Here is a 24,339-nt window from a genome sequence, read left to right on the forward strand (position 1 = left end):
GCACAGGTGTAAACACTAATTGGGACCACTGCGCCAATCAGCGGCGCAGTGGCCCTTTAAATCGCAAAGACCCGGCGCGCGCGCGCCCTAGGGAGCGGGGCCGCGCGCGCCGGGACAGAACTGACGGAGAGCGAGTCAGGTACGGGAGCCGGGGTGCGCATCGCGAGCGGGCGCTACCCGCATCGCGAATCGCATCCCGGCCAGAGGCGGTATCGCAGCGCCCCGGGTCCGTGGAACCGACCGGAGCGCTGCAGTGAGAGGAGTGTAGCGAGCGCTCCGGGGAGGAGCGGGGACCCGGAGCGCTCGGCGTAACAATCTGATTATGTTATATACAGTGAGTATTGGGTGATCTCATATATTTTTCTCATATATTTTTATGGAGGGATCTGATCATGTTATATACAGTGAGTATTGGGTGATCTTATATTAGTATGGAGGGATCTGATCATGTTATATACAGTTAGTATTGGGTGATCTTATATATTAGTATTGAGGGATCTGATCATGTTATATACAGTTAGTATTGAGTGATCTTATATATTAGTATGGAGGGATCTGATCATGTTATATACAGTTAGTATTGGGTGATCTTATATATTAGTATTGAGGGATCTGATCATGTTATATACAGTGAGTATTGGGTGATCTTATATTAGTAGGGAGGGATCTGATCATGTTATATACAGTGAGTATTGGGTGATCTTATATTAGTAGGGAGGGATCTGATCATGTTATATACAGTTAGTATTGGGTGATCTTATATATTAGTATGGAGGGATCTGGTCATGTTATATACAGTGAGTATTGGGTGATCTTTTATATATTAGTATGGAGGGATCTGATCATGTTATATACAGTGAGTATTGAGTGATCTTATATATTAGTATGGAGGTATCTGATCATGTTATATACAGTGAGTATTGAGTGATATTTTATATTAGTATGGAGGGATCTGATCATGTTATATACAGTGAGTATTGAGTGATCTTATATATTAGTATGGAGGATCTGATCATGTTATATACAGTTAGTATTGGGTGATCTTATATATTAGTATGGAGGGATCTGATCATGTTATATACAGTGAGTATTGAGTGATCTTATATATTAGTATGGAGGATCTGATCATGTTATATACAGTTAGTATTGGGTGATCTTATATATTAGTATGGAGGGATCTGATCATGTTATATACAGTAAGTATTGGGTGATCTTATATATTAGTATGGAGGGATCTGATCATGTTATATACAGTTAGTATTGGGTGATCTTATATATTCTTATGGAGGGATTTGATCATGTTATATACAGTAAGTATTGAGTGATCTTATATATTAGTATGGAGGGATCTGATCATGTTATATACAGTGAGTATAGAGTGATCTTATATATTAGTATGGAGGGATCAGATCATGTTATATACAGTTAGTATGGAGGGATCTGATCATGTTATATACAGAAAGTATTGAGTGATCTTTTATATTAGTATGGAGGGATCTGATCATGTTATATACAGTGAGTATTGAGTGATCTTATATATTAGTATGGAGGGATCTGATCATGTTATATAAGTTAGTATGGAGGGATCTGATCATGTTATATACAGTGAGTATTGGGTGATGTTATATATTAGTAGGGAGGGATCTGATCATATATATACAGTGAGTATTGGGTGATCTTATATATTAGTGTGGAGGGATCTGATCATGTTATATACAGTGAGTATTGGGTGATCTTATATATTAGTATGGAGGGATCTAATCATGTTATATACAGTGAGTATTGAGTGATCTTATATATTAGTATGGAGGGATCTGATCATGTTATATACAGTGAGTATTGAGTGATCTTTTATATTAGTATGGAGGGATCTGATCATGTTATATACAGTGAGTATTGGGTGATCTTATATATTAGTATGGAGGGATCTGATCATGTTATATACAGTGAGTATTGGGTGATCTTATATATTAGTATGGAGGGATCTAATCATGTTATATACAGTGAGTATTGAGTGATCTTATATATTAGTATGTAGGGATCTGATCATGTTATATACAGTGAGTATTGAGTGATCTTATATATTAGTATGGAGGGATCTGGTCATGTTATATACAGTTAGTATTGAGTGATCTTATATATTAGTATGGAGGGATCTGGTCATGTTATATACAGTGAGTATTGAGTGATCTTATATATTAGTATGGAGGGATCTGATCATGTTATATACAGTAAGTATTAGGTGATGTTATATATTAGTATGGAGGGATCTGATCATGTTATATACAGTGAGTATTGAGTGATCTTATATATTAGTATGGAGGGATCTGATCATGTTATATACAGTGAGTATTGAGTGATCTTTTATATTAGTATGGAGGGATCTGATCATGTTATATACAGTGAGTATTGGGTGATCTTATATATTAGTATGGAGGGATCTGATCATGTTATATACAGTGAGTATTGGGTGATCTTATATATTAGTATGGAGGGATCTAATCATGTTATATACAGTGAGTATTGAGTGATCTTATATATTAGTATGTAGGGATCTGATCATGTTATATACAGTGAGTATTGAGTGATCTTATACATTAGTATGGAGGGATCTGGTCATGTTATATACAGTTAGTATTGAGTGATCTTATATATTAATATGGAGGGATCTGGTCATGTTATATACAGTGAGTATTGAGTGATCTTATATATTAGTATGGAGGGATCTGATCATGTTATATACAGTAAGTATTAGGTGATGTTATATATTAGTATGGAGGGATCTGATCATGTTATATACAGTGAGTATTGAGTGATCTTATATATTAGTATGGAGGGATCTGATCATGTTATATACAGTAAGTATTGAGTGATCTTATATATTAGTATGGAGGGATATGATCATGTTATATACAGTTAGTATTGTGTGATCTTATATATTAGTATGGAGGGATCTGATCATGTTATATACAGTGAGTATTGAGTGATCTTATATATTAGTATGGAGGGATCTGATCATGTTATATACAGTTAGTATTGGGTGATCTTATATATTAGTATGGAGGGATCTGATCATGTTATATACAGTGAGTATTGAGTGATCTTATATATTAGTATGGAGGATCTGATCATATTATATACAGTTAGTATTGGGTGATCTTATATATTAGTATGGAGGGATCTGATCATGTTATATACAGTGAGTATTGGGTGATCTTATATATTAGTATGGAGGGATCTGATCATGTTATATACAGTTAGTATTGAGTGATCTTATATATTAGTATGGAGGGATCTGATCATGTTATATACAGAAAGTATTGGCTGATCTTATATATTAGTATGGAGGGATCTGATCATGTTATATACAGTTAGTATTGAGTGATCTTATATATTAGTATGGAGGGATCTGATCATATTATATACAGTGAGTATTGGGTGATCCTATATATTAGTATGGAGGGATTTGATCATGTTATATACAGTTAGTATTGGGTGATCTTATATATTAGTATAGAGGGATCTGATGATGTTATATACAGTGAGTATTGGGTGATCTTATATATTAGTATGGAGGGATCTGATCATGCTATATACAGTGAGTATTGGGTGATCTTATATATTAGTATGGAGGGATCTGATCATGTTATATACGGTTAGTATTGGGTGATCTTATATATTAGTATGGAGGGATCTGATCATGTTATATACAGTTAGTATTGGGTGATCTTTTATATTAGTATGGAGGGATCTGATCATGTTATATACAGTGAGTATTGGGTGATCTTTTATATTAGTATGGAGGGATCTGATCATGTTATATACAGTGAGTATTGAGTGATCTTCTATATTAGTATGGAGGGATCTGATCATGTTATATACAGTGAGTATTGAGTGATCTTTTATATTAGTATGGAGGGATCTGATCATGTTATATACAGTTAGTATTGAGTGATCTTATATATTTGTATGGAGGGATCTGATCATGTTATATACAGTGAGTATTGGGTGATCTTATATTAGTATGGAGGGATCTGATCATGTTATATACAGTTAGTATTGGGTGATCTTATATATTCGTATGGAGGGATCTGATCATGTTATATACAGTGAGTATAGAGTGATCTTATATATTAGTATGGAGGGATCAGATCATGTTATATACAGTTAGTATGGAGGGATCTGATCATGTTATATACAGTAAGTATTGAGTGATCTTTTATATTAGTATGGAGGGATCTGATCATGTTATATACAGTGAGTATTGAGTGATCTTATATATTAGTATGGAGGGATCTGATCATGTTATATAAGTTAGTATGGAGGGATCTGATTATGTTATATACAGTGAGTATTGGGTGATGTTATATATTAGTATGGAGGGATCTGATCATGTTATATACATTGAGTATTGGGTGATCTTATATATTAGTATGGAGGGATCTGATCATGTTATATACAGTGAGTATTGAGTGATCTTATATATTAGTATGGAGGGATCTGATCATGTTATATACAGTGAGTATTGAGTGATCTCATATATTAGTATGGAGGGATCTGATCATGTTATATACAGTGAGTATTGAGTGATCTTATATATTAGTATGGAGGGATCTGATCATGTTATATACAGTGAGTATTGGGTGATCTTATATATTAGTATGGAGGGATCTGATCATGTTATATACAGTGAGTATTGGGTGATCTTATATATTAGTATGGAGGGATCTAATCATGTTATATACAGTGAGTATTGAGTGATCTTATATATTAGTATGTAGGGATCTGATCATGTTATATACAGTGAGTATTGAGTGATCCTATATATTAGTATGGAGGGATCTGGTCATGTTATATACAGTTAGTATTGAGTGATCTTATATATTAGTATGGAGGGATCTGGTCATGTTATATACAGTGAGTATTGAGTGATCTTATATATTAGTATGGAGGGATCTGATCATGTTATATACAGTAAGTATTAGGTGATGTTATATATTAGTATGGAGGGATCTGATCATGTTATATACAGTGAGTATTGAGTGATCTTATATATTAGTATGGAGGGATCTGATCATGTTATATACAGTGAGTATTGAGTGATCTTATATATTAGTATGGAGGGATCTGATCATGTTATATACAGTGAGTATTGAGTGATCCTATATATTAGTATGGAGGGATCTGGTCATGTTATATACAGTTAGTATTGAGTGATCTTATATATTAGTATGGAGGGATCTGGTCATGTTATATACAGTGAGTATTGAGTGATCTTATATATTAGTATGGAGGGATCTGATCATGTTATATACAGTAAGTATTAGGTGATGTTATATATTAGTATGGAGGGATCTGATCATGTTATATACAGTGAGTATTGAGTGATCTTATATATTAGTATGGAGGGATCTGATCATGTTATATACAGTGAGTATTGAGTGATCTTATATATTAGTATGGAGGGATCTGATCATGTTATATACAGTGAGTATTGAGTGATCTTATATATTAGTATGGAGGGATCTGATAATGTTATATACAGTAAGTATTGGGTGATCTTATATATTAGTATGGAGGGATCTGATCATGTTATATACAGTGAGTATTGAGTGATCTTTTATATTAGTATGGAGGAATTTGATCATGTTATATACAGTTAGTATTAGGTGATCTTATATTAGTATGGAGGGATCTGATCATGTTATATACAGTTAGTATTGGGTGATCTTATATATTCGTATGGAGGGATCTGATCATGTTATATACAGTAAGTATTGAGTGATCTTATATATTAGTATGGAGGGATCTGATCATGTTATATACAGTTAGTATTGGGTGATCTTATATATTCGTATGGAGGGATCTGATCATGTTATATACAGTAAGTATTGAGTGATCTTATATATTAGTATGGAGGGATCTGATCATGTTATATACAGTGAGTATTGAGTGATCTTATATATTAGTATGGAGGGATCTGATCATGTTATATACAGTTAGTATGGAGGGATCTGATCATGTTATATACAGTGAGTATTGGGTGATCTTATATATTAGTATGGAGGGATCTGATCACGTTATATACAGTGAGTATTGGGTGATCTTATATATTAGTATGGAGGGATCTGATCATGTTATATACAGTTAGTATTGAGTGATCTTATATATTAGTATGGAGGGATCTGATCATGTTATATACAGTTATTATTGGGTGATCTTATATATTAGTATTGAGGGATCTGATCATGTTATATACAGTGAGTATTGGGTGATCTTTTATATATTTGTATGGAGGGATCTGATCATGTTATATACAGTGAGTATTGGGTGATCTTATATATTAGTATGGAGGGATCTGATCATGTTATATACAGCAAGTATTGAGTGATCTTATATATTAGTATGGAGGGATCTGATCATGTTATATACAGTTATTCTGGAGGGATCAGATCATGTTATATACAGTTAGTATGGAGGGATCTGATCATGTTATATACAGTGAGTATTGGGTGATCTTTTATATTAGTATGGAGGGATCTGATCATGTTATATACAGTGAGTATTGAGTGATCTTATATATTAGTATGGAGGGATCTGATCATGTTATATACAGTGAGTATTGGGTGATCTTATATATTAGTATGGAGGGATCTGATCATGTTATATACAGTGAGTATTGAGTAATCTTATATATTAGGATGGAGGGATCTGATCATGTTATATACAGTGAGTATTGAGTAATCTTATATATTAGTATGGAGGGATCTGATTATGTTATATACAGTGAGTATTGGGTGATCTTAGATATTGCTATGGAGGGATCTGATCATGTTATATACAGTGAGTATTGAGTGATCTTATATATTAGTATGGAGGGATTTGATCATGTTATATACAGTTAGTATTTGGTGATCCTATATATTACTATGGAGGGATCTGATCATGTTATATACAGTAAGTATTGGGTGATCTTATATATTCGTATGGAGGGATCTGATCATGTTATATACAGTGAGTATTGGGTGATCTTATATATTAGTATGGAGGATCTGATCATGTTATATACAGTTAGTATTGGGTGATGTTATATATTAGTCTGGAGGGATCTGATCACGTTATATACAGTTAGTATTGAGTGATCTTATATATTACTATGGAGGGATCTGATCATGTTATATACAGTAAGTATTGGGTGATCTTATATATTAGTATGGAGGGATCTGATCATGTTATATACAGTGAGTATTGAGTAATCTTATATATTAGGATGGAGGGATCTGATCATGTTATATACAGTTAGTATTGGGTGATGTTATATATTAGTCTGGAGGGATCTGATCACGTTATATACAGTGAGTATTGAGTGATCTTATATATTAGTATGTAGGGATCTGATCATGTTATATACAGTGAGTATTGAGTGATCTTATATATTAGTATGGAGGGATCTGGTCATGTTATATACAGTTAGTATTGAGTGATCTTATATATTAGTATGGAGGGATCTGGTCATGTTATATACAGTGAGTATTGAGTGATCTTATATATTAGTATGGAGGGATCTGATCATGTTATATACAGTAAGTATTAGGTGATGTTATATATTAGTATGGAGGGATCTGATCATGTTATATACAGTGAGTATTGAGTGATCTTATATATTAGTATGGAGGGATCTGATCATGTTATATACAGTGAGTATTGAGTGATCTTATATATTAGTATGGAGGGATCTGATCATGTTATATACAGTGAGTATTGAGTGATCTTATATATTAGTATGGAGGGATCTGATCATGTTATATACAGTAAGTATTGGGTGATCTTATATATTAGTATGGAGGGATCTGATCATGTTATATACAGTGAGTATTGAGTGATCTTTTATATTAGTATGGAGGGATTTGATCATGTTATATACAGTTAGTATTAGATGATTTTATATTAGTATGGAGGGATCTGATCATGTTATATACAGTTAGTATTGGGTGATCTTATATATTCGTATGGAGGGATCTGATCATGTTATATACAGTAAGTATTGAGTGATCTTATATATTAGTATGAAGGGATCTGATCATGTTATATACAGTAAGTATTGAGTGATCTTATATATTAGTATGGAGGGATCTGATCATGTTATATACAGTTAGTATTGGGTGATCTTATATATTCGTATGGAGGGATCTGATCATGTTATATACAGTAAGTATTGAGTGATCTTATATATTAGTATGGAGGGATCTGATCATGTTATATACAGTGAGTATTGAGTGATCTTATATATTAGTATGGAGGGATCTGATCATGTTATATACAGTTAGTATGGAGGGATCTGATCATGTTATATACAGTGAGTATTGGGTGATCTTATATATTAGAATGGAGGGATCTGATCACGTTATATACAGTGAGTATTGGGTGATCTTATATATTAGTATGGAGGGATCTGATCATGTTATATACAGTTAGTATTGAGTGATCTTATATATTAGTATGGAGGGATCTGATCATGTTATATACAGTTATTATTGGGTGATCTTATATATTAGTATTGAGGGATCTGATCATGTTATATACAGTGAATATTGGGTGATCTTTTATATATTTGTATGGAGGGATCTGATCATGTTATATACAGTGAGTATTGGGTGATCTTATATATTAGTATGGAGGGATCTGATCATGTTATATACAGCAAGTATTGAGTGATCTTATATATTAGTATGGAGGGATCTGATCATGTTATATACAGTTATTCTGGAGGGATCAGATCATGTTATATACAGTTAGTATGGAGGGATCTGATCATGTTATATACAGTGAGTATTGGGTGATCTTTTATATTAGTATGGAGGGATCTGATCATGTTATATACAGTGAGTATTGAGTGATCTTATATATTAGTATGGAGGGATCTGATCATGTTATATACAGTTATTCTGGAGGGATCTGATCACGTTATATACAGTGAGTATTGGGTGATCTTAGATATTGCTATGGAGGGATCTGATCATGTTATATACAGTGAGTATTGAGTGATCTTATATATTAGTATGGAGGGATCTGATCATGTTATATACAGTGAGTATTGGGTGATCTTATATATTAGTATGGAGGGATCTGATCATGTTATATACAGTGAGTATTGAGTAATCTTATATATTAGGATGGAGGGATCTGATCATGTTATATACAGTGAGTATTGAGTAATCTTATATATTAGTATGGAGGGATCTGATTATGTTATATACAGTGAGTATTGGGTGATCTTAGATATTGCTATGGAGGGATCTGATCATGTTATATACAGTGAGTATTGAGTGATCTTATATATTAGTATGGAGGGATCTGATCATGTTATATACAGTTAGTATTGGGTGATCCTATATATTACTATGGAGGGATCTGATCATGTTATATACAGTAAGTATTGGGTGATCTTATATATTCGTATGGAGGGATCTGATCATGTTATATACAGTGAGTATTGGGTGATCTTATATATTAGTATGGAGGATCTGATCATGTTATATACAGTTAGTATTGGGTGATGTTATATATTAGTCTGGAGGGATCTGATCACGTTATATACAGTTAGTATTGAGTGATCTTATATATTACTATGGAGGGATCTGATCATGTTATATACAGTAAGTATTGGGTGATCTTATATATTAGTATGGAGGGATCTGATCATGTTATATACAGTGAGTATTGAGTAATCTTATATATTAGTCTGGAGGGATCTGATCATGTTATATACAGTTAGTATTGGGTGATGTTATATATTAGTCTGGAGGGATCTGATCACGTTATATACAGTGAGTATTGAGTGATCTTATATATTAGTATGGAGGGATCTTATCATGTTATATACAGTGAGTATTGAGTGATCTTATATATTAGGATGGAGGGATCTGATCATGTTATATACAGTGAGTATTGAGTAATCTTATATATAAGTATGGAGGGATCTGATTATGTTATATACAGTGAGTATTGGGTGATCTTATATATTAGTATGGAGGGATCTGATCATGTTATATACAGTTAGTATTGAGTGATCTTATATATTAGTATGGAGGGATCTGATCATGTTATATACAGTTAGTATTGAGTGATCTTATATATTAGTATGGAGGGATCTGATCATGTTATATACAGTTAATATGGAGGGATCTGATCATGTTATATACAGTTAGTATTGGGTGATCTTATATATTAGTATGGAGGGATCTGATCATGTTATATACAGTGAGTATTGGGTGATCTTATATATTAGTATGGAGGGATCTGATCATGTTATATACAGTGAGTATTGGGTGATCTTATATATTAGTATGGAGGAATCTGATCATGTTATATACAGTGAGTATTGAGTGATCTTATATATTAGTATGGAGGGATCTGATCATGTTATATACAGTTAGTATTGAGTGATCTTATATATTAGTATGGAGGGATCTGATCATGTTATATACAATGAGTATTGAGTGATCTTATATATTAGTATGGAGGGATCTGATCATGTTATATACAGTGAGTATTCAGTGATCTTATATATTAGTATGGAGGGATCTGATCATGTTATATACAGTGAGTATTGAGTGATCTTATATATTAGTATGGAGGGATCTGATCATGTTATATACAGTTAGTATTGAGTGATCTTATATATTAGTATGGAGGGATCTGATCATGTTATATACAGTAAGTATTGGGTGATCTTATATATTAGTATGGAGGGATCTGATCATGTTATATACAGTGAGTATTGGGTGATCTTATATATTCGTATGGAGGGATCTGATCATGTTATATACAGTGAGTATTGAGTGATCTTATATATTAGTATGGAGGGATCTGGTCATGTTATATACAGTTAGTATTGGGTGATCTTATATATTAGTATGGAGGGATCTGATCATGTTATATACAGTGAGTATTGAGTGATCTTCTATATTAGTATGGAGGAATCTGATCATGTTATATACAGTGAGTATTGAGTGATCTTATATATTAGTATGGAGGGATCTGATCATGTTATATACAGTTAGTATTGAGTGATCTTATATATTAGTATGGAGGGATCTGATCATGTTATATACAGTAAGTATTGAGTGATCTTATATATTAGTATGGAGGGATCTGATCATGTTATATACAGTGAGTATTGAGTGATCTAATATATTAGTATTGAGGGATCTGATCATGTTATATACAGTTAGTATTGAGTGATCTTATATATTAGTATGGAGGGATCTGATCATGTTATATACAGTGAGTATTGAGTGATCATATATATTAGTATGGAGGGATCTGATCATGTTATATACAGTTAGTATTGAGTGATCTAATATATTAGTATTGAGGGATCTGATCATGTTATATACAGTGAGTATTGGGTGATCTTTTATATATTTGTATGGAGGGATCTGATCATGTTATATACAGTGAGTATTGGGTGATCTTATATATTAGTATGGAGGGATCTGATCATGTTATATACAGTAAGTATTGGGTGATCTTATATATTAGTATGGAGGGATCTGATCATGTTATATACAGTTAGTATTGAGTGATCTTATATATTAGTATTGAGGGATCTGATCATGTTATATACAGTGAGTATTGGGTGATCTTATATATTAGTATGGAGGGATCTGATCATGTTATATACAGTGAGTATTAAGTGATCTTATATATTAGTATGGATGGATCTGATCATGTTATATACAGTGAGTATTGAGTGATCTTATACATAAGTATGGAGGGATCTGATCATGTTATATACAGTTAGTTTTGGGTGATCTTATATATTAGTATGAAGGGATCTGATCATGTTATATACAGTAAGTATTGAGTGATCTTTTATATTAGTATGGAGGGATCTGATCATGTTATATACAGTGAGTATTGGGTGATCTTATATTAGCATGGAGGGATCTGATCATGTTATATACAGTTAGTATTGGGTGATCTCATATATTTTTATGGAGGGATCTGATCATGTTATATACAGTGAGTATTGGGTGATCTTATATATTAGTATGGAGGGATCTGATCATGTTATATACAGTGAGTATTGAGTGATCTGATATATTAGTATGGAGGGATCTGATCATGTTATATACAGTAAGTATTGAATGATCTTATATTTTAGTATGGAGGGATCTGATCATGTTATATACAGTGAGTATTGAGTGATCTTATATATTAGTATGGAGGGATCTGATCATGTTATATACAGTTAGTATTGGGTGATCTTATATATTAGTATGGAGGGATCTGATCATGTTATATACAGTGAGTATTGGGTGATCTTATATATTAGTATGGAGGGATCTGATCATGTTATATACAGTGAGTATTGGGTGATCTTATATATTAGTATGGAGAGATCTGATCATGTTATATACAGTGAGTATTCAGTGATCTTATATATTAGTATGGAGGGATCTGATCATGTTATATACAGTGAGTATTGGGTGATCTTATATATTCGTATGGAGGGATCTGATCATGTTATATACAGTGAGTATTGAGTGATCTTATATATTAGTATGGAGGGATCTGGTCATGTTATATACAGTTAGTATTGGGTGATCTTATATATTAGTATGGAGGGATCTGATCATGTTATATACAGTGAGTATTGAGTGAGCTTATATATTAGTATGGAGGGATCTGATCATGTTATATACAGTAAGTATTGAGTGATCTTATATATTAGTATGGAGGGATCTGATCATGTTATATACAGTAAGTATTGAGTGATCTTATATATTAGTATGGAGGGATCTGATCATGTTATATACAGTGAGTATTGAGTGAGCTTATATATTAGTATGGAGGGATCTGATCATGTTATATACAGTGAGTATTGGGTGATCTTTTATATATTTGTATGGAGGGATCTGATCATGTTATATACAGTGAGTATTGGGTGATCTTATATATTAGTATGGAGGGATCTGATCATGTTATATACAGTAAGTATTGGGTGATCTTATATATTAGTATGGAGGGATCTGATCATGTTATATACAGTTAGTATTGAGTGATCTTATATATTAGTATTGAGGGATCTGATCATGTTATATACAGTGAGTATTGGGTGATCTTTTATATATTTGTATGGAGGGATCTGATCATGTTATATACAGTGAGTATTAAGTGATCTTATATATTAGTATGGAGGGATCTGATCATGTTATATACAGTTAGTATTGAGTGATCTTATACATAAGTATGGAGGGATCTGATCATGTTATATACAGTTAGTATTGGGTGATCTTATATATTAGTATGGAGGGATCTGATCATGTTATATACAGTAAGTATTGAGTGATCTTTTATATTAGTATGGAGGGATCTGATCATGTTATATACAGTGAGTATTGGGTGATCTTATATTAGCATGGAGGAATCTGATCATGTTATATACAGTTAGTATTGGGTGATCTCATATATTTTTATGGAGGGATCTGATCATGTTATATACAGTGAGTATTGGGTGATCTTATATATTAGTATGGAGGGATCTGATCATGTTATATACAGTGAGTATTGAGTCATCTGATATATTAGTATGGAGGGATCTGATCATGTTATATACAGTAAGTATTGAATGATCTTATATATTAGTATGGAGGGATCTGATCATGTTATATACAGTAAGTATTGAGTGATCTTTTATATTAGTATGGAGGGATCTGATCATGTTATATACAGTAAGTATTGAGTGATCTTATATATTAGTATGGAGGGATCTGATCATGTTATATACAGTGAGTATTGAGTGATCTTATATATTAGTATGGAGGGATCTGATCATGTTATATACAGTTAGTATTGGGTGATCTTATATATTAGTATGGGGGGATCTGATCATGTTATATACAGTGAGTATTGGGTGATCTTATATATTAGTATGGAGAGATCTGATCATGTTATATACAGTGAGTATTCAGTGATCTTATATATTAGTATGGAGGGATCTGATCATGTTATATACAGTTAGTATTGGGTGATCTTATATATTAGTATGGAGGGATCTGATCATGTTATATACAGTGAGTATTGAGTGATCTTATATATTAGTATGGAGGGATCTGATCATGTTATATACAGTTAGTATTGAGTGATCTTATATATTAGTATGGAGGGATCTGATCATGTTATATACAGTGAGTATTGAGTGATCTTATATATTAGTATGGAGGGATCTGATCATGTTATATACAGTAAGTATTGGGTGATCTTATATATTAGTATGGAGGGATCTGATCATGTTATATACAGTGAGTATTGGGTGATCTTATATATTCGTATGGAGGGATCTGATCATGTTATATACAGTGAGTATTGAGTGATCTTATATATTAGTATGGAGGGATCTGGTCATGTTATATACAGTTAGTATTGGGTGATCTTATATATTAGTATGGAGGGATCTGATCATGTTATATACAGTGAGTATTGAGTGATCTTCTATATTAGTATGGAGGAATCTGATCATGTTATATACAGTGAGTATTGAGTGATCTTATATATTAGTATGGATGGATCTGATCATGTTATATACAGTTAGTATTGAGTGATCTTATATATTAGTATGGAGGGATCTGATCATGTTATATACAGTAAGTATTGAGTGATCTTATATATTAGTATGGAGGGATCTGATCATGTTATATACAGTGAGTATTGAGTGATCTAATATATTAGTATTGAGGGATCTGATCATGTTATATACAGTTAGTATTGAGTGATCTTATATATTAGTATGGAGGGATCTGATCATGTTATATACAGTGAGTATTGAGTGATCATATATATTAGTATGGAGGGATCTGATCATGTTATATACAGTTAGTATTGAGTGATCTAATATATTAGTATTGAGGGATCTGATCATGTTATATACAGTGAGTATTGGGTGATCTTTTATATATTTGTATGGAGGGATCTGATCATGTTATATACAGTGAGTATTGGGTGATCTTATATATTAGTATGGAGGGATCTGATCATGTTATATACAGTAAGTATTGGGTGATCTTATATATTAGTATGGAGGGATCTGATCATGTTATATACAGTTAGTATTGAGTGATCTTATATATTAGTATTGAGGGATCTGATCATGTTATATACAGTGAGTATTGGGTGATCTTATATATTAGTATGGAGGGATCTGATCATGTTATATACAGTGAGTATTAAGTGATCTTATATATTAGTATGGATGGATCTGATCATGTTATATACAGTGAGTATTGAGTGATCTTATACATAAGTATGGAGGGATCTGATCATGTTATATACAGTTAGTTTTGGGTGATCTTATATATTAGTATGAAGGGATCTGATCATGTTATATACAGTAAGTATTGAGTGATCTTTTATATTAGTATGGAGGGATCTGATCATGTTATATACAGTGAGTATTGGGTGATCTTATATTAGCATGGAGGGATCTGATCATGTTATATACAGTTAGTATTGGGTGATCTCATATATTTTTATGGAGGGATCTGATCATGTTATATACAGTGAGTATTGGGTGATCTTATATATTAGTATGGAGGGATCTGATCATGTTATATACAGTGAGTATTGAGTGATCTGATATATTAGTATGGAGGGATCTGATCATGTTATATACAGTAAGTATTGAATGATCTTATATTTTAGTATGGAGGGATCTGATCATGTTATATACAGTGAGTATTGAGTGATCTTATATATTAGTATGGAGGGATCTGATCATGTTATATACAGTTAGTATTGGGTGATCTTATATATTAGTATGGAGGGATCTGATCATGTTATATACAGTGAGTATTGGGTGATCTTATATATTAGTATGGAGGGATCTGATCATGTTATATACAGTGAGTATTGGGTGATCTTATATATTAGTATGGAGAGATCTGATCATGTTATATACAGTGAGTATTCAGTGATCTTATATATTAGTATGGAGGGATCTGATCATGTTATATACAGTGAGTATTGGGTGATCTTATATATTCGTATGGAGGGATCTGATCATGTTATATACAGTGAGTATTGAGTGATCTTATATATTAGTATGGAGGGATCTGGTCATGTTATATACAGTTAGTATTGGGTGATCTTATATATTAGTATGGAGGGATCTGATCATGTTATATACAGTGAGTATTGAGTGAGCTTATATATTAGTATGGAGGGATCTGATCATGTTATATACAGTAAGTATTGAGTGATCTTATATATTAGTATGGAGGGATCTGATCATGTTATATACAGTAAGTATTGAGTGATCTTATATATTAGTATGGAGGGATCTGATCATGTTATATACAGTGAGTATTGAGTGAGCTTATATATTAGTATGGAGGGATCTGATCATGTTATATACAGTGAGTATTGGGTGATCTTTTATATATTTGTATGGAGGGATCTGATCATGTTATATACAGTGAGTATTGGGTGATCTTATATATTAGTATGGAGGGATCTGATCATGTTATATACAGTAAGTATTGGGTGATCTTATATATTAGTATGGAGGGATCTGATCATGTTATATACAGTTAGTATTGAGTGATCTTATATATTAGTATTGAGGGATCTGATCATGTTATATACAGTGAGTATTGGGTGATCTTTTATATATTTGTATGGAGGGATCTGATCATGTTATATACAGTGAGTATTAAGTGATCTTATATATTAGTATGGAGGGATCTGATCATGTTATATACAGTTAGTATTGAGTGATCTTATACATAAGTATGGAGGGATCTGATCATGTTATATACAGTTAGTATTGGGTGATCTTATATATTAGTATGGAGGGATCTGATCATGTTATATACAGTAAGTATTGAGTGATCTTTTATATTAGTATGGAGGGATCTGATCATGTTATATACAGTGAGTATTGGGTGATCTTATATTAGCATGGAGGAATCTGATCATGTTATATACAGTTAGTATTGGGTGATCTCATATATTTTTATGGAGGGATCTGATCATGTTATATACAGTGAGTATTGGGTGATCTTATATATTAGTATGGAGGGATCTGATCATGTTATATACAGTGAGTATTGAGTCATCTGATATATTAGTATGGAGGGATCTGATCATGTTATATACAGTAAGTATTGAATGATCTTATATATTAGTATGGAGGGATCTGATCATGTTATATACAGTAAGTATTGAGTGATCTTTTATATTAGTATGGAGGGATCTGATCATGTTATATACAGTAAGTATTGAGTGATCTTATATATTAGTATGGAGGGATCTGATCATGTTATATACAGTGAGTATTGAGTGATCTTATATATTAGTATGGAGGGATCTGATCATGTTATATACAGTTAGTATTGGGTGATCTTATATATTAGTATGGGGGGATCTGATCATGTTATATACAGTGAGTATTGGGTGATCTTATATATTAGTATGGAGAGATCTGATCATGTTATATACAGTGAGTATTCAGTGATCTTATATATTAGTATGGAGGGATCTGATCATGTTATATACAGTTAGTATTGGGTGATCTTTTATATTCGTATGGAGGGATCTGATCATGTTATATACAGTGAGTATTGGGTGATCTTATATATTAGTATGGAGGGATCTGATCATGTTATATACAGTGAGTATTGAGTGATCTTATATATTAGTATGTAGGGATCTGATCATGTTATATACAGTGAGTATTGAGTGATCTTATATATTAGTATGGAGGGATCTGATCATGTTATATACAGTTAGTATTGGGTGATCTTATATATTAGTATGGAGGGATCTGATCATGTTATATACAGTTAGTATTGAGTGATCTTATATATTAGTATGGAGGGATCTGATCATGTTATATACAGTGAGTATTGAGTGATCTTATATATTAGTATGGAGGGATCTGATCATGTTATATACAGTGAGTATTGGGTGATCTTATATATTAGTATGGAGGGATCAGATCATGTTATATACAGTGAGTATTGAGTGATCTTATATATTAGTATGGAGGGATCTGATCATGTTATATACAGTTAGTCTGGAGTGATCTGATCATGTTATATACAGTGAGTATTGGGTGATCTTATATATTAGTATGGAGGGATCTGATCATGTTATATACAGTAAGTATTGAGTGATCTTATATATTAGTATGAAGGGATCTGTTCATGTATGGATCTGTATGGAAGAAAGGGATCTGCTCTAGTTATGTCTCTATAGAGGATTATGAGATCTAGTCCTGGTATATAGAGTGATCAGGGGTCTGGAGATACGACTGATTACACGTTCAAAAGCAGCTCACCTGATTGTCCAAGTGCAATGTCCGCCTCCCTCATCTTCACCAATCGTAGCCTAAGATGGACAGTGAAATATTATTTGTTGTTACAGCCCCGCCCCCTGTATGACATCACTGATATAATATAATAGTTATATAATGACATGTGATCACAGCCCCGCCCCCTGTATGACATCACTGATATAATTTAATAGTAATATAATGACATGTGATCACAGCCCCGCCCCCTGTATGACATCACTGATATAATATAATAGTAATATAATGACATGTGATCACAGTCCCGCCCCTTGTATGACATCACTGATATAATATAATAGTAATATAATAACATGTGATCACAGCCCCGCCCCCTGTATAACATCACTGATATAATATAATAGTAATATAATGACATGTGATCACAGCCCCGCCCCCTGTGTGACATCACTGATATAATTTAATTGTAATATAATGGCATGTGATTTCAGCCCCGCCCCCTGTATGACATCACTGATATAATATAATAGTAATATAATGACATGTGATCACAGCCCCGCCCCCTGTATGACATCACTGATATAATATAATGACATGTGATCACAGCCCCGCCCCCTGTATGACATCACTGATATAATATAATGACATGTGATCACAACTCCGCCTCCTGTATGACATCACTGATATAATATAATGACATGTGATCACAGCCCCGCCCCCTGTATGACATCACTGATATAATATAATAGTAATATAATGACATGTGATCACAGTCCCGCCTCCTGTATGACATCACTGATATAATATATTAGTAATATAACGACATGTGATCACAGCCCCACCCCCTGTATGACATCACTGATATAATATAATGGTAATATAATGACATGTGATCACAGCCCCACCCCCTGTATGACATCACTGATATAATATAATGGTAATATATTGACATGTGATCACAGCCCCGCCCTCTGTCTGACATCACCGATATAATATAATAGTAATATAATGACAAGTGATCACAGCCCCGCCCCCTGTATGACATCACTGATATAATATAATAGTAATATAAGGACATGTGATCACAGCCCCGCCCCCTGTATAACATCACTGATATAATAGTAATATAATGATATGTGATCACAGTCCCACCCCCTGTATGACATCACTGATATAATATAATAGTAATATAATGACATGTGATCACAGCCCCGCCCCCTCTATGACATCACTGATATAATATAATAGTAATATAATGGCATGTGATCACAGCCCCGCCCCCTGTATGACATCACTGATATAATATAATAGTAATAAAATGATATGTGATCACAACCCCGCCTCCTGTATGACATCACTGATATAATATAATGACATGTGATCACATCCCCGCCCCCTGTATGACATCACTGATATAATATAATAGTAATATAATGATATGTGATCACAACCCCGCCCCCTGTATGATATAATAGTACTCACAATGTGACTATGTCAGCATTCGCAGCTTCTATGGCAATGGAGAGGACATCTTTCCCGGCACTGTCCAGGGCATTGCTATCGGCTCCTCGCTTCAGGAACAGACAGGCCAGCCTATGTGAGAAGCGGCAGATGTGAGCAGAGGAAGCGCTGACCACAAAGTGACACAGATGGTGACATAGCTCTTACCCTGTGTACCCCTGGAGGGTGGCATGATGGAGGGGTCCTCGCCCATCCCGGTCCACCTGGTTTACATTGGCCCCATTCTGTAGAAGAAATTCACAGGCAACAAGAGAATCCTGGAGGGAGCAGAAGAAGTGACAGAATGTGAGGAGAGAGAGAAGATGGCAGACATTCAGAGACATAGAAGGGGATATGCCTTACAGAGAGAACGGCCTGTATAAGGGGGGTGCGCCCATCCTCCTCACTGTGCACCCAGTTCACATCTGCGCCATGTGCCAGGGCATCAGCCATGGTCGGCAGATAGCGGTGTTCTGCTGCTCGGTATAACAAGGCTCCTGGATGGAGGTTTGCCACATCATGCCCATCACCCATTCCAGACTTTGCACCTGTTAAAGAGAGGGAAAAACCTTTCCAGCTGGGAGACGAACATTCAGGGTAGCAAACAGGGCAGCCATAGGACCGAACAGTAGAGGAGCCTAAACAGCCACGATGCCAAACTCCTCTATTACCAGCATCGAATGTCAGGCTGAGATGTGAAGGCTGAGAAGAGATAGGTTAAGAGAAGGATGGAAGAAATAGAAGAGAGAAGAAAAGATGAGGAGACCTGGAGGCAATAGGACATGAGGAAGATGGGGAGACCTGGAGAAGATAGGACATGAGGAAGATGGGGAGACCTGGAGGAGATAGGACATGAGGAAGATGGAGAGACAAGGAGAAGATAGGACATGAGGAAGATGGAGAGACCTGGAGGACATAGGACATGAGGAAGATGGAGAGACCAGGAGAAGATAGGACATGAGGAAGATGGAGAGACCTGGAGGAGATAGGACATGAGGAAGATGGAGAGACCTGGAGAAGATAGGACATGAGGAAGATGGAGAGACCTGGAGAAGATATGACTTGAGGAAGATGGAGAGACCAGAAGAAGATAGGACATGAGGAAGATGGGGAGACCTGGAGGAGATAGGACATGAGGAAGATGGAGAGACCAGGAGAAGATAGGACATGAGGAAGATGGAGAGACCTGGAGGAGATAGGACATGAGGAAGATGGAGAGACCTGGAGAAGATAGGACATGAGGAAGATGAGGAGATCTGGAGAAGATAGAACATGAGGAAGATGGAGAGACCAGGAGAAGATAGGACATGAGGAAGATGAGAAGACCTGGAGAAGATAGGACATGAGGAAGATGGAGAGACCTGGAGGAGATAGGACATGAGGAAGATGGAGAGACCTGGAGGAGATAGGACATGAGGAAGATGGAGAGACCTGGAGACGATAGGACATGAGGAAAAGAGGGAGGCCTGGAGGAGATAGGACATGAGGAAGTTGGAGAGACCAGGAGAAGATAGGACATGAGGAAGATGGGGAGACCTGGAGGAGTTAGGACATGAGGAAGATGAGGAGACCTGGAGAAGATAGGACATGAGGAAGATGAAGAGACCTTGAGGAGATAGGACATGAGAAACATGAAGAGACCTTGAGGAGATAGAACATGAGGAAGATGGAGAGACCAGGAGAAGATAGGACATGAGGAAGATGGAGAGACCTGGAGGAGATAGGATATGAGGAAGATGGAGAGACCTGGAGACGATAGGACATGAGGAAACGGGGGAGACCTGGAGAAGATAGGACTTGAGGAAAATGGAGAGACCTGGAGAATATAGGACATGAGGAAGATGGAGAGACCTGGAGAAGATAGGACATGAGGAAGATGAGGAGACCTGGAGAAGATAGGACATGAGGAAGATGGAGAGACCTGGAGAAGATACGACATGAGGAAGATGGAGAAACCAGGAGAAGATACGACATGAGGAAGATGGGGAGATCTGAAGGAGATAGGACATGAGGAAGATGGAGAGACTAGAAGAAGATAGGACATGAGGAAGATGGGGAGACCTGGAGGAGATAGGACATGAGGATGATGGAGAGACCTGGAGGAGATAGGACATGAGGAAGATGGAGAGACCTGGAGAAGATACGACATGAGGAAGATGGGGAGACTTGGAGAAGATAGGACATGAGGAAGATGGAGAGACCAGGAGGAGATGGGACATGAGGAAGATGGGGAGACCTGGAGAAGATAGGACATGAGGAAGATGGAGAGACCTGGAGGAGATAGGACCTGAGGAAGTTGGAGAGACCTGGAGAAGATAGGACATGAGGAAGATGGGGAGACCTGGAGAAGATAGGACATGAGGAAGATGGAGAGACCTGGAGGAGATAGAACCTGAGGAAGATGGAGAGACCTGGAGAAGATACGACATGAGGAAGATGGAGAGACCAGGAGGAGATAGGACATGAGGAAGATGGGGAGACCTGGAGAAGATAGGACATGAGGAAGATGGGGAGACCTGGAGGAGATAGGACATGAGGAAGATGGAGAGACCAGGAGAGGATAGGACATGAGGAAGATGAGGAGACCTGGAGAAGATAGGACATGAGGAAGATGGGGAGACCTGGAGAAGATAGGACATGAGGAAGATGACGAGACCTTGAGGAGATAGGACATGAGGAAGATGGAGAGACCAGGAGAAGATAGGATATGAGGAAGATGAAGAGACCTTGAGGAGATAGGACATGAGGAAGATGGAGAGACCTGGTGAAGATAGGACATGAGGAAGATGGGGAGACCTTTAGGAGATAGGACATGAGGAAGATGGAGAGACCTGGAGGAGATAGGACATGAGGAAGATGGAGAGACCTTGAGGAGATAGGACATGAGGAAGATGGAGAGACCTTGAGGAGATAGGACATGAGGAAGATGGGGAGACCTGGAGAAGATAGGACATGAGGAAGATGGAGAGACCTGGAGGAGATAGGACCTGAGGAAGATGGAGAGACCTGGAGAAGATAGGACATGAGGAAGATGGGGAGACTTGGAGAAGATAGGACATGAGGAAGATGAGGAGACCTGAAGAAGATAGGACATGAGTAAGATGGGGAGACCTGGAGGAGATAGGACATGAGGAAGATGGCGAGACCTGGAGAAGATAGGACATGAGGAAGATGGAGAGACCTGGAGAAGAAAGGACATGAGGAAGATGGGGAGACCGGGAGAAGATAGGACATGAGGAAGATGGAGAGACCTGGAGAAGATAGGACATGAGGAAGATGGAGAGACCTGGAGAAGATAGGACATGAGGAAGATGGAGAGACCTGGAGAAGATAGGACATGAGGAAGATGGGGAGACCGGGAGGAGAAAGGACAGGAGGAAGATGAGGAGACCTGGAGGAGTTAGGACATGAGGAAGATGAGGAGACTTGGAGAAGATAGGACATGAGGAAGATGAGGAGACCTGGAGAAGATAGGACATGAGGAAGATGGGGAGACCTGGAGGAGATAGGACATGAGGAAGATGGAGAGACCAGGAGAGGATAGGACATGAGGAAGATGAGGAGACCTGGAGAAGATAGGACATGAGGAAGATGGGGAGACCTGGAGAAGATAGGACATGAGGAAGATGACGAGACCTTGAGGAGATAGGACATGAGGAAGATGGAGAGACCAGGAGAAGATAGGATATGAGGAAGATGAAGAGACCTTGAGGAGATAGGACATGAGGAAGATGGAGAGACCTGGTGAAGATAGGACATGAGGAAGATGGGGAGACCTTTAGGAGATAGGACATGAGGAAGATGGAGAGACCTGGAGGAGATAGGACATGAGGAAGATGGAGAGACCTTGAGGAGATAGGACATGAGGAAGATGGAGAGACCTTGAGGAGATAGGACATGAGGAAGATGGAGAGACCAGAAGAAGATAGGACATGAGGAAAAGGGGGAGACCTGGAGGAGATAGGACTTGAGGAAGATGGAGAGACCAGGAGAAGATAGGACATGAGGAAGATGGGGAGACCTGGAGGAGTTAGGACAGGAGGAAGATGAGGAGACCTGGAGAAGATAGGACATGAGGAAGATGGGGAGACCTGGAGAAGATAGGACATGAGGAAGATGGAGAGACCAGAAGAAGATAAGACATGAGGAAGATGAAGAGACCTGGAGAAGATAGGACATATGGAAGATGGAGAGACCAGGAGGAGATAGGACATGAGGAAGATGAAGAGACCTGGAGAAGATAGGACATGTGGAAGATGGAGAGACCAGGAGGAGATAGGACATGAGGACGATTGAGAGACCTGGAGGAGATAGGACATGATAAAGATGAAGAGACCTTGAGGAGATAGGACATGAGGAAGATGGAGAGACCTGGTGAAGATAGGACATGAGGAAGATGGGGAGACCTTTAGGAGATAGGACATGAGGAAGATGGAGAGACCTGGAGGAGATAGGATATGAGGAAGATGGAGAGACCTGGAGAAGATAGGACATGAGGATAAGGGGGAGACCTGTAGGAGATA

The 24,339-nt window shown here is 36.0% G+C and overlaps 1 protein-coding gene across 2 annotated transcripts in view; it reads right to left on the bottom strand.

The window, feature by feature from the left end:
* Positions 1 to 20,377, bottom strand: part of LOC130350004 (arf-GAP with coiled-coil, ANK repeat and PH domain-containing protein 1-like) — a 69,566-nt gene extending 49,189 nt beyond the window's left edge. The window contains exons 1-4 of one of the 2 annotated variants that reach the window (XM_056554860.1): positions 20,180 to 20,377; positions 19,985 to 20,061; positions 19,799 to 19,909; positions 18,344 to 18,393 (exon numbers count right to left, since the gene is read on the bottom strand). In XM_056554860.1, the coding sequence (XP_056410835.1) occupies positions 18,344 to 18,393; positions 19,799 to 19,909; positions 19,985 to 20,061; positions 20,180 to 20,350 (409 nt within the window). In that variant the 5' untranslated portion in view covers positions 20,351 to 20,377. Of the gene's footprint in view, positions 1 to 18,343; positions 18,394 to 19,798; positions 19,910 to 19,984; positions 20,095 to 20,179 lie in introns of both variants that reach the window. The other variant, XM_056554859.1, reaches the window with a different exon arrangement.
* Positions 20,378 to 24,339: the final 3,962 nt, after the last annotated feature.

Source organism: Hyla sarda, unplaced genomic scaffold (genome assembly GCF_029499605.1).
Source record: "Hyla sarda isolate aHylSar1 unplaced genomic scaffold, aHylSar1.hap1 scaffold_930, whole genome shotgun sequence".
Taxonomy (NCBI): domain Eukaryota; kingdom Metazoa; phylum Chordata; class Amphibia; order Anura; family Hylidae; genus Hyla; species Hyla sarda.